The 17,563-nt window shown below is 55.2% G+C and overlaps 2 protein-coding genes across 3 annotated transcripts; one reads left to right on the top strand and one right to left on the bottom strand.

Annotated features, from left to right (window-relative positions):
* Positions 1-307: 307 nt before the first annotated feature.
* Positions 308-4,102, bottom strand: UROD (uroporphyrinogen decarboxylase). The gene is made up of 10 exons (XM_027747315.2): positions 3,819-4,102; positions 2,849-2,961; positions 2,690-2,769; positions 2,419-2,481; positions 2,122-2,319; positions 1,717-1,878; positions 1,304-1,441; positions 1,059-1,159; positions 773-839; positions 308-585 (listed from the first exon to the last, which is right to left on the bottom strand). Exons 1-10 carry the CDS (start codon positions 3,839-3,841, stop codon positions 421-423), a joined length of 1,110 nt encoding a protein of 369 aa, XP_027603116.1. The 5' UTR covers positions 3,842-4,102; the 3' UTR covers positions 308-420.
* Positions 2,929-17,289, top strand: LOC114001812 (E3 ubiquitin-protein ligase HECTD3). 2 transcript variants are annotated; one of them, XM_039384730.1, is made up of 21 exons: positions 2,929-2,979; positions 4,518-4,678; positions 5,062-5,154; positions 5,427-5,562; positions 5,999-6,114; positions 6,394-6,507; positions 6,881-6,963; positions 7,336-7,501; positions 7,983-8,064; positions 8,949-9,131; positions 9,802-9,854; positions 10,184-10,248; positions 10,671-10,774; positions 11,109-11,228; positions 11,577-11,666; positions 12,017-12,223; positions 12,613-12,742; positions 13,148-13,222; positions 13,446-13,527; positions 13,649-13,720; positions 13,945-17,289. In XM_039384730.1, the coding sequence occupies exons 3-21, from the start codon at positions 5,120-5,122 to the stop codon at positions 14,027-14,029; spliced, it is 1,998 nt and encodes a 665-aa protein (XP_039240664.1). In that variant the 5' UTR covers positions 2,929-2,979; positions 4,518-4,678; positions 5,062-5,119; the 3' UTR covers positions 14,030-17,289. The 2 variants fall into 2 exon arrangements, with proteins under 2 accessions (XP_039240664.1, XP_027603115.1); XM_027747314.2 differs by lacking the exon at positions 2,929-2,979 and adding an exon at positions 3,914-4,449.
* Positions 17,290-17,563: the final 274 nt, after the last annotated feature.

The raw sequence follows: 17,563 nt of genomic DNA, 5'->3' as shown, positions 1-17,563 counted from the left end.
GACTGTGACCCTGCCAGCCTCAGGCAGCCCACCTCCCCTAGCAGAGCTGAGTGCATCCATAGAGCCAGGAGATGCCTGTTATGCTCTGGGCTCACATCCTCTCCTGCAAGCACAGACACTGTGCAGCCTGGCAAGGAGAGGCAGCTCCCCCACTGTGCTGGCACCCCTGTTTCCCCATTCTGACCAACAGGATGGGGCTCAGGGACTCCCCCTGTCCCCACGTGCCCCTCTAGCTGCCTGCCAGAATGGCTCATGTCCTTCAGGGCCATCCAGTTCCCTGTCTCCCCAGCCAGAGCCACACGGCTGCTGCGGAAAAGGTGCTGGTTTAATGCTGCAGCCCAGCCTGGAGCAAGCCCTGTGACAACACACTACTTGGAGTGACTGTGCCCAAACCAGAGTTCTATCCCCAAGGCCCCAGGCTCAGCTGTGCTTGTTGATGTGACGGGAATGAGCGTGCACGGCCTCCACAAAGGCACCCACGTGTTCAGGGTTCATGTCAGGGTAGAGGCCGTGGCCCAGGTTGGCGATGTAGCGTTGGGTCCCAAAAGCCTCCAGCATCTTCTTCACCAGCTCGCCAATCTTCTCCTGTAGGCACGGTGGGAAACGATATGTCAGTCCCATCCATCCCAAGGTATTTCCCACCTTCTAGTTCCCAGCCAGCCTAAGGGACTTCTGGAACACAAGCCAGCACTGCAGGTGGGGAAATTGAGCCGGGAGGCCTTTAATACAGGCTGGAACTAGCCCCGGTTGCTGAAAATGGCCAATGGCTCACCTTGGGTGCGTAGAGAGCACAAGGATCCAGGTTCCCTTGCAGGGTGACATCTTTCCCTGTCTGTGCACTGCAGCAGGGAGGAAGCTTGTGAGTTGTTGCATGTGGTGCAGAGGCTGAGGGCAGCCAGGTGCCTGCAGCCCCCATCGCAAGACACCCAGGACCCCTCAGTGCAGCCCTTGGTTGCTGTAGCATGGTGGCCCAACTACCCCCACCTCTGGAGCAGCCATGTCCGGGCCTGGGATGGCTCAGGGCAGAAGAGCACCTGAATGTTCTGTCAGACTCTTACCGAGCTTCCTGGGGCCGGATGGTCCAGTCGAGACCGACCACCTCATACCCAGCATGGGCCAGGTCACGCAGCGCGTAGTGCGCGTCCTTCGCAAAGATGATCTGGGGAGGGAGGAGATGGGCAGTACCTCTGCTATGGGTCAGGCCCCTCTCCACGGGCCAAACTGGGGCAAGCAGGTACCAGGGGATGCACCCCTCTCCAGCAGCCCCCAGGTGCCAGGGTCAATCCAGGCAGCCCCGACTCACCATGGGCACCAGGGGCAGCGCCTCCTCCTTCAGCTTGCTCTTGACAGCCTGGGCGATGTCTCGGATGTACGGCAGGGCAAAGTCCTGAAATTGCTCTGGGCCCAGGTGCCCTGCATGGGACTCAAACAGCTGGAGCGCCTGCCAGGAACATGGAGTCATTTAGGTCAGAAAAGACCTTTAAAATCATCCAAGTCCAATAGTTAACCCAGCACTGCCAAACCCACCACATATCCCCAGGTGCCACAACTACATCTTTCAAATACCTCCAGGGATGCCAACTCAACTACGTTCCCATTGGGCTGGGAGAGCAACACCACAGTCCCTCTCCTCCTCCCAGAAGCTAAACCCTCTCTGCTCCCTGTCCCCAGTCCCTGCCTTCCTGCCTGGCCCTGTCCCCATGCCCCAGGACACACCTGCGCTCCAGCAGCCACCTGCCCCACCAGGTAGTCAGTGATGACATCGGCCAGCAGCCGCAGCAGCTGGTGGCTCGCCTCGGGGTGCCGGTAGAGCCAACTCTTGGCCTTGGCCATTGTAGAGGAGCCGCCACCTTCAATCATGTAGGACATGAGTGTCCACTGCGGGCAGGAGAGAAGTGAGGAGGGTGATGGAGATGAAAGAAGACATGAGGCACCAGTCGCAGCGCTGAAGGTAGGACCTGTGAGCACCCCAGAACCTGAGGCACAGCTGCTCCTGCATTGAATGTCCCCCACTTACACAGCCCTGTAGCACCCACATCCAGAGGTGTCATGGCTGGTGTTACCCCAGCAGGACAAAGGAGCCCAGCAAGGAAACCCACACGGAGGAGCCACATCACTTACCGGTGCCCCTGAGAAGCCGATGAGGGGCACCCTGCCCTCCAGGCTGTGTCGTGTCAGTGTGATGGCCTGGAAGACATAACCTAGCTCTGCGGTCACGTCCACCTTCTGTCGCAGTTTCAGCAGATCCTCCACCTCTTTCAGGGGCTCTGTGAAAGTGGGTCCCTTGCCGGGGACCATGACAACCTCCATGCCCAGCGCCTGGGGACAGGGGAGAATGGAAGAAGCAGGAATGAGGCATCCCTGAACTCTGCCCTGGTCCCAGCAGCTGCTCCCCATGACATTGGCCATGGCTCTCACCTGGGGCACCACCAAGATGTCAGAGAAGATGATGGCAGCATCCAAGGGGAATCGTCTGAGTGGCTGCAGAGGAGAAGTGGCAGTGTCAGCGAGGGGCTGGGACCGCTCCCCATGGAGGACCCGGACAAGCACATGAGACAGTGGGGTCTCCAAGTGCTGAACAATTTACTGGCACCACCTGGGGAAGCCAGACACAGGGCTTCTCCCAATCCACGTCTGGTCAGGGAGAGGGAGACACACCTGCACACCTGCAGACACACACAATGCTCACCTGCAGCGTCAGCTCACAGCACAATTTGGGGCTCCGGCAAGTGGCAAAGAAATCCTGCGCTGCTCGGGTCTCCCGAAACTCTGCAGGGGACCAGCACAAAGGTTACCGGGTGCATGCTGAGGGCCCCTCGCTGCCCCCGACATGCCTCCACCGGCTCACCTGGCAGGTACCGCCCCGCCTGCCGCATGCACCACACCGGGGTGTGCTCCGTCTCCTCCCCGCGCGCCGCACGAAGGAACGTGTCGTTCTTCAGCTTGGGGAAGCCCTTGGGACTACGGGAGAAAGAGCAGGTACAGGCTGACACCCACGAGGGCTTTGGGGCAGGCGATGCCATGGCCAGCGGCTCATCCCCACTCCCCAGCCGGTGACCGCAGGAAAGGGCTTGGGCCCAGCTGTGACAAACGTGATAAATTGTCCCCACCACAGTCCAGGGCCTTTCCCTGCTGGGGGCTGCGGGGCCCTCCCCAGGGAGAGGCGATGCCCGGCGCAGGGCCCGTGAGATTAACTTATCGGGGCCACCAGTTGCTCCCGCCTGGAGAGGTTTGGGACGAGCGGGGCGCGGGGGCGGGCAGTCCTGCTACCGGCGGCCCCGGCCCCTATCTGTGCCGGGCCACGCGTCCCCAGCCTCCCCGCCGCGGTGTCACCACCGAGGGGCTGCTGGAGCCCGACCGGCCCCGGGGAGGGGAACCCCGAGAACCGCGGGGCCCATGGGGACAAAGTCCCCAAAACCTCCACCGTGGGACCAGCAACTTCGTTACCACAGCAGAACCAGTACTCGCAGAGCCTCCTCAGTGCAGAATCAACCCCCACAGCGCCTCACCAGTGACCTCAGTGCCGGACCCTGGTGCCAGCACCACAACCCCAGGGCCACCGCAGTGCCTCTCCAGTGGCCCCAGTACAGGACCCCGCCACCAAAGCACCATCCCCAGGGCCCCCACAGTGCCAGATCGCCATTCCCGGAGTCACACGAGTGTCCCCAGTGCAGGACCCCAGCGCCAAAGCACCATCCCCAGGGCCAGATCGCCGTTCCCAGAGACACACCAGCGTCCCCCGTGCAGACCCCGGTGCGTGTCCCCCGTCCCCCTCACACTAGGAGGAGACGCAGGCCTGCTCGGCCCCGGTTACTCACAGCAGCCGCTCGCCACCCTCCATCTCCTGTGCCGCTCCTCAGCCTCCCCGTTGCCTCCCGACGGGGCACGGTCCGCCCGGTCCCGCCCCCGGCCCGCCCCGCCGGCGCCGCCATCTTGCCGTAGTCCTGCCTCTCCGTCCGCCGCCATCTTGCCCCGCCCCCCTCCGTACACCGCCCCGCCGTGCGCCGCCATCTTGCCCTGCTTCTCACTCCTCCGTACGTGGCACGGGCGCCGCCATCTTGCCTGTCGGCGGGCGGGGTTCGCCGTAAACCGGAGAGGGGCTCGGCCGGTGCCCGGTGCGCGATGCGGGCGGGCGGGGAGGCGCCGCACCAGGTGCTGGGCCGGCTGCGGTTCCTGCTGCAGTGCAGCGAGTGCTTCCGCTGCGCCCGGGCGCTGCCCGCCGCGCTCTGCTACGTGCCCAAGGAGGTGCAGTACAAGATCTGCAAAGACCCCGCGGCCGCCGCCGCCGCCGCCGCCCGCAGCCTCCTGAGCGTGTGGGACAGCCCGGGGCCGGCGCGGGGCGGGAAGCGGGCGGCGCGGGCCACCATCGAGGTGCGGAAGGGCGGCTGCCTCCGCGCCACCGGCGAGGAGTACTGCAACGGCGCCGGGCTCTGGGTCAAGCTCAGCAAGGTAACGCGGGGGCGGCGGCCCGCGGAGGGCCCGGCCCGGCCCCGCCTGACCGCCCGCTGTCCCCGCAGGAGCAGCTGGAGGAGTACCGGAGCGGCTGCGATCTAGAGGAGGGCTGGGTGCTAGTGTGCAAACACGCCGACGGCGGGGACCGGCTGGTGCCCGTGGAGTCCACGGAGCGGATCCAGCGGCAGCAGCAGCTTTTCGGGGTTGACTACAAACCCGTCATCAGGTGCGGGGCCGCCGCGATGCCCCGCTGCGTCCCCGGGAGCAGGGAGGTGCTCACCCGGGACCAACTGTCTGGGGGCTCGGGGGGCTGCCCCTCGGCCCTTTCTGCTCTGAACTGGGGAACCCCAGCCCGTTCGGACATGTTCCATGGAAATGAGGCAAGAGGGATGCCGGATGTGGAGTGAACTGGGTTTGGCTTGGGCACTGTCCTTGTCACCTGCCCAGCGGGGTGTGGAAGGAGTAGACATGGATGGAAAGGAAAGGGTGACAGTTGAGGCTGGAGGTGATGGAGTATGGTGGGGCTTTAAACCCAAATCTTCCCCATCAAGCTACTCCTTGTTCCTCTTGGGACTTTCTCACTCCTTCCACTTCTCTGTGTTGTTTCAGATGGGAGCAGGTGGTGGATCTGACATACTCCCTGCGCCTCGGAGCAAAGCCCAGGCCCATGGAGCAGGATGAGGCTGCAGTAGAGAAGCTTCGGTATGAACTGTTTTTCGACTTCTGCTTGTTGGGGGGACAGGCTGCTGTCTCTCCCTGGCTGCTCAGACAGCTGTCTCCTGCAGATGGGGGTGAAAGGGAGGGAGACAGGCAGCGGGGAACAGCTCTGTTCATCACAGTCTTGTCCTAGATAAGCCTGCAAAAGGCAGGAAACAGGGCAATACAAGGCAAGCAGGATGCAGACCTCCCTTTTTTGACCCATAAGCCTGGCTTCCTCTGGCTCTCCAGACCCAGTAATCCCTTTTCCCTGGTAGGTTTGTGCCCCCAACTTGGACTTATGAATGTGATGAAGACCTAGTGCATTTCCTGTATGACCACATTGGGAAGGAAGATGAGAACTTGGGCAGCGTTAAGCAGTACGTGGACAGCATCGATGTCTCGTCCTACACGGTGGGTTAAAGGGACAAGGCTGCATTGGTCCAGCTGTGCCATGGGGCTGTGGAGCACGGAGCTTGCTGTGCTGCTCTGGACTGGACTGGGCTATGTTTGAGAATGTGGCAGAGAAGCCTGGAGAGCATCATGCAGCATGTTGTGTAATGTGCCCCTGGAGGGACAGTGGTTTGAGAAGCCAATGCTAATATTAGTTGCTAAGCTGATTTTAGGGAGGGGTTGTTATTTTGTGCTGTGTGTGTGACCTCAGAGCACCTTGGAGGGCCAGTCCCAGTGTCCTGTGCACTCTGTACTCCCCTTGTCTACCCACAGCCAGGCAAAGGGAACGGGCCAGTGTGATGCCCCCTGGCACTAAGATTCATGACAAAAGTAACCGCTAAAGGGAAGTTAATCCCACGCCCATCTGATCTTCCTTTCATTCACTGCCCTCTTCCAGGAGGACTTCAATGTGTCATGCCTGACCGACAGCCGTGCTGACACGTACTGGGAGAGTGATGGGTCCCAGGGCCAGCACTGGGTGCGGCTCAACATGAAGAAAGGCACCATTGTCAAGTGAGTCATCTCTGCTCTGCACACTGGCTTTTGACTGGGACAAATTCTGTGACTCCCTCTCTCTGCCTGAGTCTGTTATGGCCCAAATATGCCCTGCACTCCCAGCCCCTCAGCCTTTACTCTGCCTCTGGGTTTGAAGGGGTCTTGGCATTGTCACAGCTATCTGGAGATCAGAGCACCAGCTGCATGTGCTTGGTAACAGTGTGACCAGGCAATGAAGGGGAGCAGCGACGGGTGTTCAGATGCAGTTGCCTTCTCATGTCCTGCTTCCCTTTGCAGGAAGCTGCTGCTGACAGTGGATTCCAATGATGAGAACTTCACACCCCAGCGGGTTGCTGTGTATGGGGGCGAGGGGGACAATCTGAAGAAACTGAACGACGTCTGCATTGAGGAGTGAGTGGATGGAGGTACACAGGTTAGCGTGGCCCTTGCAGGGGCTGGAGGTGCTGAACACTCCAACCCTAAGCAGTCATATGGCCCCAGCCAGGCTCTCTGAGCTGTGGGTTCACTCTGCCTACAATAGCAGACAGCACAGCCATCAGTGCTCCCGATCTGATTGTGGGACTCATCAGAATCATGTCACCTGGACCTGTGTCACCAGCAGGTTCAGGCGTTCAACTGTATTACAGGCAACTGGGTCTGGGTGCCTACCACAGGCTCCCATTTCAAAAGATGGAAACCCTCTTCCCTTATAAGCATCCAAGTGGATTTTGGCAGGATGGGTGAGAGAACAGCCTTTCAGCCTTCATCTGTGCTGTGTTTGCAGCAGCTACATTGGGGATGTGTGCATCCTTGAGGACATGACAACACACCTGCCTGTCATCGAGATCCGGATTGTGGAGTGCCGAGGTAGGGCTGGCTGCAGTGGCCACATCCATAATGCACCTGTATGATACTGTACGTTAAGAGTTTGTTCTGTGACTTGTACTTCTTGTTCCTGCGGGCTTTTTCTGATGAGATGCAAAAGAACCAGGGGGAAACTCCAGGGAGATCTGATGTTTTGGAAGTTCTCGGCTTTCATCCTATCTTTCTCTGCCTTCAATTATTTAATTTTTTTTCTCCTGTAAATGCCCCACTTCTTTACAGAGATATTTCAGGCTTTCAGTGCCCAGCCCCAGAGCTGGTGGAGCTGGTCACATTCCTAATGCTTTTGCCTGTAGACCTTCTATGCTGGAAGGCTTATTTCCTCTTGGTCATATCATCCATGGTCTTCCTTGGCAGATGATGGGATTGACGTTCGTATCCGAGGCATCAAAATCAAATCCTCCCGACAGAGGGACTTGGGGCTCAGTGCTGACATGTTCCAGCTGCCCAATTTGGTGCGCTACCCTCGCCTAGAAGGGACTGACCCTGACCTGCTGTACCGCCGGGCCGTGCTTATTCAAAGGTACTGGGTGGAGGGGAGCAGACAGGTGGGGTGGCATTGCCTGCAGGGGTTGCTGCCATCTCCAGCATGCATAGGGCTGGATGCTGTAAAGTTGTGTGACTCCCTTTGGGACAGACATTTTGGACACTGGAGAAAATAGCAGAATCATTTGAGAGCAAAGTGGGCTCTCTGGGGTAGCTCCCTTAAGCTTTCAGAGGAGTTTTGCAGCTCAAGTGCAGTGTCTTGTGTGTTGCAAGCACAGCATATCTGTGCAGTGTGGGGGCATGTATATGCAGAGTCCCTTGTAAGGGAGCGCAAGATTCACTGCAGTGCCCAGGGAGTGGGAATTTAGTACCAAAGGCTGTGTGATGTGAAAAACCACACTGGGTTTGTTTTGGATGAGTTATTATTTTTCTGCTTGTGTCCAGGGGGTGCTTTGTCTGAAATAGACTTGTGCAGATCCCCGTTCCTCCTGCATTGCAATACCTTTTTTGGGATTTAGGTTCATCAAGCTCCTGGACAGTGTCCTACATCACTTGGTGCCAGCCTGGGACCACACTGTTGGCACGTTCAGCAAACTCAAGGTGAGCAGTTCCCTTGATGTCTTGTTGGGGCCTCATTCTGGCAGGGCTTGGGCTGTGTCAAGGGAGGCAGCCAGTGCTTGTTGCCTTTAAAGCAGCTCAAGGGAAATACCCGGCTGAGCTCAGTTCATTAATGCTGTGAAAAGTGATACTGTTTAGAGGTCAGTTTCCTGCTAAACCACGGATGTGGAAGCATGTAGCTGTGGGGTAACAAGAAGAATCAAACCAGAACATTTCACCCTCCAAAACACTTGGACCATAGCAGCACTGGGCACTTGAGCTGGATACACTTCCCTTACAAGATCTAAGCCCAGGACACTCCGTTCCTGCACTTACTGCCAGCAGCTTTGAGCTGGCTGTGTCCAAACTGCAAGGCTTTTACCAGTAACTCATTTCTGGCTTTAATAAGCTTTTGCTTTCCATCTTTCTCATAATGCTGAGTTCATCCCTTCAGTTGTCTGTTTTCCTTACATCCTCTCCAAGAATACATATGCTGGACATAACTGGGATAGCTCCATTCTGTGTGTTTCCAGGCCAGCTCAACATAGGACCCAAAGCATTTGAGGATTCTTGTTTGCTTAGAGGAGCTGGCTTTGATTACAAATGGGAGGAAAAGTAAGATCAATTTTCTGGTGGGAGGGAGGGTAAAGGAGGGTCTAAGCAGTACTGGGGTGTGAGCATTGGATGAGAGCTGATGGACTGAGGACTGAGCTTGATGTCTCCCTCAAGCCAGAATGCAGAATCTTTTAGAGGCAGAGGGGGAGCAGATATTGCCAAGGGGAGTCTGTCTGTTTGGGAAGGCAGTGGCCCTGGGAAAGGGAGAGACCTGGAGGTGTGGTGTCTACAGTAGGAAGTAGGTGACATGTTTTGTACATACCTGTTGGCAGCACATCAAGCAGTTCCTGCTGCTGTCCAAGAAGCGCACGGCCCTCATTACCCAGTGCCTGAAGGACTCGGAGACCAGCAAGCCCAATTTCATGCCGCGGCTCTACATTAACCGACGCCTGGCTATGGAGCACCGAGATAACCCTGCCCTGGACCCCAGCTGCAAGAACGCTGTCTTCACCCAGGTACTGTCCCTCCTGGAAGGGTCCCTGCTGCTCTGGGGAGAGTGGGGCATCCCAGAATGAGAATGATCCGCATGAAGGTGGGTGGAAGGGACAGCTTGGAGCTGGAGATACCTAGAGCCCTCAAAGCCTCTTCATGTGACTGTTAGGCTCTCTAATTACATGTGCTGATGATCCCATATCCAGGAATAACATGTAGGAGGTATTTGGGATCTCTGAGTTGAAATCTGTACTCTGTCCTGGATGCTCTCTGTGGCATGTTGTTAATGCAGAGGGTAACAACCTTGTTACACTAAAAGGGCAGCAAAGAATTCTTGTGTGACAACAGTCATGCGGTTGCATACAGTCCTGTGTCATGGTTTTACAGCAGTGCTGATCTTCCTGTGCTCATTTTCTGCCCACCTCCAAAGGATTTAGTGCTCTGTGTGTGCACAAACAGCTCAGACTGCTGTGAAATTTAATGTATTCAGTGCACCTCTGAGGCTCAGAGGTGGGACACTGTAATTTGTGCTCCCTTTCCAAAAATGAAGGGTTTCTAGACCATTTAGAGATCAGCTTCAGTCAGTATTTAATGGTTTGGGGCAAACCAGATTTCTTCCAATTTCCTGCCTTCACCTGGCACCAGTTCCCCTGGAGAAGGGATACCAGCCTTGATCTTCTCTGCTTGTTGCAGGTATATGAAGGCCTGAAACCCTCAGACAAGTTTGAAAAGCCTCTAGATTATAGGTAAGTGGTGTCTGGATGAGAGGGGGCATCATGCAGTGCTGGGAGCTATGTCCTCTGTCACAGCAGAGCATTTGGGAAGCCTTTGTGTGTCCTGTGCTCTGGAGAGGTTTTGCTAGGACAGGAGCCAGTTCAGCCATGGGATGAGGGCCTGTTCTCCAAGGTGTCACCTCCCTACTGAGGATGCAGCTGTCTCTGGAGATTGAGACCTTGTCCTGTCCTAAGCCCAGGCTGCTCCACTGTAGTCTCCTGGTGTTTCTGCTGTGCCTGCTGCTTTCCCAGCACCTCCTTGGCTTTGAGCAGCACCTCAGGCAATGCCTGGCTTTCTGCAGGTGGCCGTTGCGTTACGACCAGTGGTGGGAGTGCAAGTTCATCGCAGAGGGCATCATCGACCAAGGTAGGGACTGCGCGGGGCTCCTCTGGAGCAGTTGGGGTTGATGAGCTGACTGTTCCTGTAGGGGCTCTTGTTTGCTCCCAGTGTTACTGCCCGTGGAGGAGAGAGGGAAGGCAGGTTGCCTTGTCCTGCTGCTCCCAGCCATTTCCTAGATGCTGCTTGCTGGGATGGGGATCAGACCTCCATTAGTCACTAACAACAGCTTTACCAGTGCCAATGCTCCTTCTGGCTGTCCTCCCCAGGCCAGGCAGGGATGTTATTTTCCTGTCTTATTTCCTCTGTCAGAGCCTCCCATAAGGCTCTGACAGGAGCCTTCTGCTAAACCTAGGACCAGGTTGGACCAGGATTCCTCATCTTTCCTCCATAACAGGGTCAGCACATGAGGAGTTCACATCTCTAAAAACGTCCTTCTCTTGGGGTTGCAGGTGGCGGTTTTCGGGACAGCCTGGCGGACATGTCGGAGGAGCTGTGCCCCAGCTCAGCAGAGACCCCTGTGCCTTTGCCCTTCTTTGTGCGCACGTCCAACCAGGTGCAATGGGTCGGGATATCTGGGACAGACCCTTCTGGGCCTGGTAATGCAGTGCTGTCCCTGTCCCCTTGCATGCCAGGGACATACCTGCTTCGGCTGGTCCGAAGCTTTTCGTTGTGAAGGGTTGGGTAAATTGTTTTGTGACATCTCATTTTAGAATATGCTAACAAGTGCCTGGATACTGACTGGTCTCTCACTGGGAATATGGTCAAGGAGGATGGGGGGTTAGCCCACTTCTGCTGTGAGAAGTGCCCAGAGGCATGGCAGGAATGGTCTGTGGTGTTTCATGCTGTGCTGAGATCATGACTTGGAGTTTTGCCTCCCACTCCTGTAGGGTAACGGCACTGGAGAAGCCAGGGACATGTATGTCCCCAACCCATCCTGTAAAGACTTCCCAAAGTATGAGTGGATTGGGCAGATCATGGGAGCAGCTCTGAGGGGCAAGGAGTTTCTGGTAAGCTTTCAACACCATCCCTGCGAGATCTGCTGCAAAGGGAGTTGTTAGCCCCCTCCTGCAGCCTGTCCGACAGGAATATGCGAAGGCTCTGTGTCAAACACTGGGACTAAAGGTGTTTGGCAGGGTTTGAGGCTGAGGGATTTGGAGAACTCAGAGGCTGAGTCTGGGGGGATGCTGCTGAGAGCTTGGGAGACAGTGCCTGGTCTCTGCTTAGCTATGATGAACTCTGCATGTGGACAGGGGGAGCAGGGAAGCTGCTTTGTGTCTGTGTTGTTGAGCCCTATGTCCTTCTTTGGGGATGTCTCGTTTTCACACAGACTCAGCAAAATTTCTGTTCTCCTTCAGGTCCTGGCTCTTCCTGGCTTCGTATGGAAACAGTTAACAGGGGAGGAGGTCAGCTGGAGCAAAGACTTCCCTGCTGTGGACTCTATGTTGGTGAGAGGCACAGCCTCCCAGTTCTTATCCTGTTCCTTGTGGCACTCGGCAGTGTGGTGATTTGTGTCCCTGTCCTCATGTACTTGCTTCCTCCTGTGATCTGTCAAAGAAACACACGCAACAAAGGGCAGCTCTTAGCTATAGGGTGCATCTAATGCTAATATAGAGATGCAGCCATACTGACTGCTGCTTTAAGCATGCAATGGCCCAGGGTCTGCTAAACAGCTCTACAGCAGCATATCCCATGCTGTGTCACTGTCACTTGTCTGGGAAGGGAGGAGACGGGGACGTGGGCACATCACTGCTCACTGGGCGTCTCTCTAACAAGCACTTATTTGGGGCCTGGGCAGGTGAAGCTCCTGGAGATGATGGAAGTCATGGACAAAGACACCTTTGAGTTCAAATTTGGGAGCGAGCTGACCTACACAACAGTGCTGAGCGACCAGCGCGTGGTGGAGCTGATCCCCAACGGCAGCAACACCGTGGTGCGCTACGAGGACCGCAAGGAGTTCATCCGCCTGGTGCAGAAGGCTCGGCTGGAGGAGAGCAAGGAGCAGGTAATGCTGTCCCGTAGCGTTGGTGGTCATCAGTTCCCAGAGACACCCCACCAGTCTGCTTCTGGTAAAATGCATCGTGGTTGGTGTCCCTGTGCTCACTAGTGCAATGGTAGCCAACCCTTTTGGTGAGGTCCTGGAGCCGATGGGAGTTGTTCAGAAGCAGAGTGGCTTGTAGCAGCATGGGTGATATGGGTTTTTATTCCCAGTTCTGATACAGGCTTCCTGAATGAACTGGGATGCATCTCTCTGGGATTCTGTCCCCTTCTTCAGGTTCCTTGGAGCATTTGCTGAGCAGTCATATGGCTTACATCCAGTAGAGTCCCTAGGCTCAGCCATGAGTCAGAGAAATGGGCAAGACATGCTGCTTACCTGCCCTGTCTCCTTTTCAGATCATGGCCATGCAGGCTGGGCTGCTGAAGGTGGTGCCCCAAGCTGTTCTTGACCTCCTTACATGGCAGGAACTGGAAAAAAAGGTCTGTGGAGACCCTGAAGTCACAGTTGATGCCCTGAAGAAACTCAGTAAGTGAAGGGCTCTGCTGAAAATTCTTTTCCTGAAAACAGGACTGTCTTCTGTCTGTGCTGGGACAAGGAGAGGTGTGGGAGGCTGGTGTTAGCCTTTATTACAGTGACAGTGTGGGCCTGTGTACTTCCTGGCTCTAGCTGGGTGCTGATGGGGGCAGAGGTGTCTGTTGACTCCATGCTGGGCCTCAGAGTAGAGGCTGGGACATCCCTACGCTGCCAGTATCTGAGCCCCTGTGGAGCTGATATGTGGATCTGGCTGATCCACAGGGATCTGTCTGCATGTGCCCCTTGCACCTTGGGTCTATGTGCTCACACCCTGTGGGCACCCAGAGGTTTCTTCCTGTGCTAGCAAAGAAGGAGCTGGGATCTTTAATAAACTCCTTTCTGTGTCCTTTCTGCCAGCCCGGTTTGAGGACTTTGAGCCACAGGACACCCGTGTTCAGTACTTCTGGGAAGCACTCAACAACTTCACTAACGGTGAGCGCTTTGCTCTGTCCCTGCATCTCATGCCATGACAGCTCCTGCATGCTGGCTGGGAACTGGGAAGGTGAAACCAACCCTCATTGCTGCCTGGGGAACAGCTGGGAGCCAAGGAGAGCAAGCAGCTGGGCTGGAGGAACTGCTTGCTAGCACTGGGGATACCTGGAAGCAGCTGTACATCCCTCTAGGGTTTGCTGATACCTTTGCTTTTCCTTCACAGAGGATCGCAGCCGCTTCCTTAGATTTGTCACTGGCAGAAGCCGCCTTCCAGCACGGATCTACATCTATCCAGACAAGATGGGGTAAGTCCATTCTTCTGTAGGCTGCAAGGCTGACAGATCCCATGCCAAAGGGATGTGTGGTCTCATCTCCACTGCCTCACTGGCCTGCTGGTTCTAACCAGTTTGTCACCATCTCCCCAAGCTCTGAGACGACAGATGCTTTGCCGGAGTCATCCACCTGCTCCAGCACTCTCTTCTTGCCCAACTATCCCACGTAAGTTTTGGTGCTTCCCTGTGTCTGGGAGACTGTGTGTCTGGGCTCTCTTCTTAACCTTGGTGCTGACCCATAGGGCCACACTTACGTCTCCTGCCTGTCCCATGTGGCTGTTGAGATTCTCTCTGTGAGCAGCTGGTGAACATTTTGTCCTCTCAGCTGGCAAATGCAGCAGTGGAAACTCCTCCTTATCTTTATTTTTTTCCCCCTTCTGCCATCCCTAGAGCCAAGGTGTGTGAAGAGAAGTTGCGCTATGCTGCCTATAACTGTGTGGCCATTGACACAGATGTGAGTCCGTGGGAAGAGTGATGTTGCAGCCTGACCAAGCAGCATGGACAGTCATTCAAGAAAACCATGCAGTGGGAAGAGCTCCCTTGTTTTTCCGGGATGTGTATATATAATAAACATATAGGTGAAGCCTGGCTCCCAGAGTGGATATGGAGGTTGGGTCTTCACCAGGGTGGGAGCTAGCTTGGAGTGTAAATATGATTGTAATAATGAAATCCTGGCCCAGCTCTCAGGCATCAGGAAGGTCTGGTAGGCTTTTGTAGTGAGTTTCTTCTCCACATGTCCCTGTTGTAGCTCTGTAAAGCTCGCTCCACCCAGGCTGCACTCTGCTGCAGACAGAAGTGGGACAGGGACATGAAGCTGCACAGCACAGAGAACTCTGAGCTGCTGCTGAGACCGGGGGAGGCTCAGAGATGCTCAGTGTGTCTTGACCACATTCCCTTGCCTTGTTCCTGCCCTCGCCTTAGGCTAATGGAAATGAGATCATTCATCTAGGATTCAGAAGAAAAGGGGTGGGCTGGTGGCAGGTGCTGCAGGGGTGCCTTTGGCCACCAGGTGTCATGACAGACCTGCACAGCAGGACTGTGGGTGCTTTGGAATGGACTCCCATGCTGTTACATCGCACAAAATCCAAGTTCTGTGACCACCCGTGGTTCCTTGCACCCCTTGCACAGCAGTGACTGCTGGGGGAGCTGCTCCCCCACAGGAGGTGGAAACTGTCTATTTGCTTTTTCCTCCGTAACTTTCAGTTCTGCATCCAGCATGCTGGTGGCTTGGCAGCTGTTCTCCCAGGCTCTTTGAGCCTTGATTTTCCCCTAAAAGCCAGTATTAACACTAATCTATTTGAGTTCTCATGGAGCTGTGCAGGGAGGGCCAAGCTCTCCTCACAGGCAGCAGGGATTAGAGGCAGGCATGGCAGTACCAGGCTCTGCTCTTTGCTGAGGGAAGGGAGGTGTATGTTTCAGGTGAACAGGGAAAGCCTTTGCCCCAGGGCAGTGGAGAAACTCTGGGTGTCAAGAATTGGAGCTCCTTGAGCAGATGGGCATGCAGTGCGTGAGTGAGGAGTGGGCAATGAAACCTTTACAGCTTCAAGACCATTGGGAATACTCCTTGATATTCCCAGCCCTGGGCAGGGCTGCTCATTGCCTAGCACTGTGAGCTACCAATTGTTAGTCCACGTTTATACCTCCAACTCCATCCTCAGCCTGTGTGGTCTGTTGGACCACCACTAAGAGCCACAGAGTCACTGAGGCTGCACTGGAGTGGGGCTGATGCTGTGAGTTAAGATTATTCCTGTGTTTAATGCTTCATGGCTTTTTCTCATCTTTTGAGGGAGTCTGTCAACCAGAAATCACTTCCAGTTGTAAACATAGTCCTTCCCTTCACCAGTTTCCTTTGAAATTGCTGTAGTCCCAGATCTGCTGATGGGGGTTGTGCTAAAAGGGATGTAGGAGCAGGAGGGAGCATGTGCTGCCACCTCCCACATCGTGGTGACTGGAGGGAGCACAGGGTGAATGGGGAAGCTGTTTCTGGCAGTCCTTGCCTGCAGCAGGGCCTTCCATGCTCAGCTGGGTGGGTGTGAAGTCCTGTCTGCCACAGGAGTTTTTTATAAGTCCTAGACTCATCTCAGAATTGATATCTCTGGCTTTGTGGCTGATTCCAACCACCAGCATGGACGGGAGCAAAGCCAGTGCAGTACCTTTCCGTGGTGGTGGCTGAGTCCCTTCCTGGAGTGTCTGTTTTAAATGGGCGTGAGCAAGCTGGTGAAAGGACTTTGATCTGCTGGCTTGGCCTCAGTCAGGAGTGTTGGGGAAGGAGCCTGAAGCAGCAGGGGTTTGAAATGAGCCATCCTAGATCTGAAAGGGACTGACATTTGGGTGGAATCAATCCTGCTTTTTCCAACCTTGCCCACTTGTCTCTTAGGCAGATCAGCAGGCAGTCACATTATTTACTGAGCAGAACTAGAAGCAGCAATAAAAATTGATTCCTCTCTGGTGCTTTATTGCTGGGCAGGGTAGGGTTGTTTGATAAGTGGCTCAGGGCAGGATGGATAAGGCCCTAGTCTTTGGTGAAGGGTGAGCTGACGTCACCTGTAGAAATGGGCAGGTTAGGATCCAGCTAGGGCTGCTTGGGATGACCAGCTGTTGGCAAGCAGGCACCTCTGGCTCTGCTGCCCTTGGAAGCAGCTGCAGCTGATGGAGGGTAACTGAGGTAATTATGGAGATGTACCCTGACCTCTTATTTCCTGCTACCAAGAAGAGTGCTGCCCAATGGCTTACTGGAGCTCTGGGGAAAGAATTTAGCTGGTGACAGGGATTTCTGTTTAAAAAATACTTGGTAGTAACAGGACCCTGGCCCTAGCAGAAAGGGGATCACCCAGGATGGTCTGGGTTTAACCCCTACAAACATACTGAGAAAAATGGCACTGGCTGTACCGGGCTGAGGAGACCTGTGAAAGCCCTTCTAGTAGGAGGAAGAGCCGATCACATCACTGAGGTCTCGGGTGAGATCGTTTTGTGCACAGTCAGAGAGTCTGGACAAACGTGGCTGCTGAGGAAGGACGACGCCAGGATAACCCACAGATCACGCTGTTGAGTTTGCTGTGCAAAGGTGAGCTGAGAAGGGGGAGCTGGGAAGTGGCCTGAATCTCCTCTGCATGGTCCTCTCTCATCTGTGGTGTTTTAAAGTCAGTCGCAAATTGAATTTCTGCTGTGACAGCCCAGTGAATTGTGGAAAAGGTCAGCCTGACTCAACTCTGGCCAATCTCAGGGGCCCAAGGTAGGTGTTATTTCAGTGCTGGGTCACATTTTTTCTCTGATCTCTAAAGGTGTGGGTAGGAACTGTCTCCTACCATGTTTGGCAAGACACAAGTCAAATGCCAATGCCCTTGACTCCTTCTGGATGTGGCCAGGGTGAGGGAGCCCTCCTGGGCGCCAGGAACCAGAGGCTGTGCATCTTCACCCCATCAACCAGTCTGAAGTTCGTGAAGATCAATTTTCAAGCCAATGCCATCCTGAGAAAGGTGCCAGTGCCCCTGTGCTGCTGAGGAGTATCTGTGTGCCAGAGCTGCAGCTCTACAGAGTGGGCAGGGATGAGCTGGAGGAGGAACTGATGCCATCAGGATTGTCACAGAATAGTTTCAGGTGATTAATAACGCTCATGTAGTCTAGCTGTTCTTGTTATTCCACTAATACCCTGGAGTATGACAAACTGTAAGTAGTTTGACAGGTTCTGTCTGTCCCTACCTCATGTAGGATCTAAAATAAAATGAACAAACTAATTGCTCCTGACCTTTCTGGTGATTGGTGTGGTCTGACTCGGGCTCCTGTGTCCTTCTGTTGGGTTAAACAGTGAATGTGACACTCAGGGACATGGTTTAGTGATGAACATGGCAGAGCTGGGTTTACAGTTAGACTCAATGATCTTAGAGGCCTTTTCCAACCTAAATGATTCTGTGATTCTAAACAGCAGGGGAGACTGGTGTCATGAGAAGCAGCTGGAGGTGAAGTGGAAACTGGCCCTGTGGTCCCCTTTGCACACAAAGTGGTGTCATGG

This window comes from Pipra filicauda, unplaced genomic scaffold (assembly GCF_003945595.2).
Source record: "Pipra filicauda isolate LSUMZ 115617 unplaced genomic scaffold, ASM394559v2 scaffold36_size6622888_pilon, whole genome shotgun sequence".
NCBI lineage: Eukaryota > Metazoa > Chordata > Aves > Passeriformes > Pipridae > Pipra > Pipra filicauda.
The sequence above is the reverse complement of the archived record's forward strand: the minus strand, read 5'-3'. Positions and strand labels throughout refer to the sequence as shown.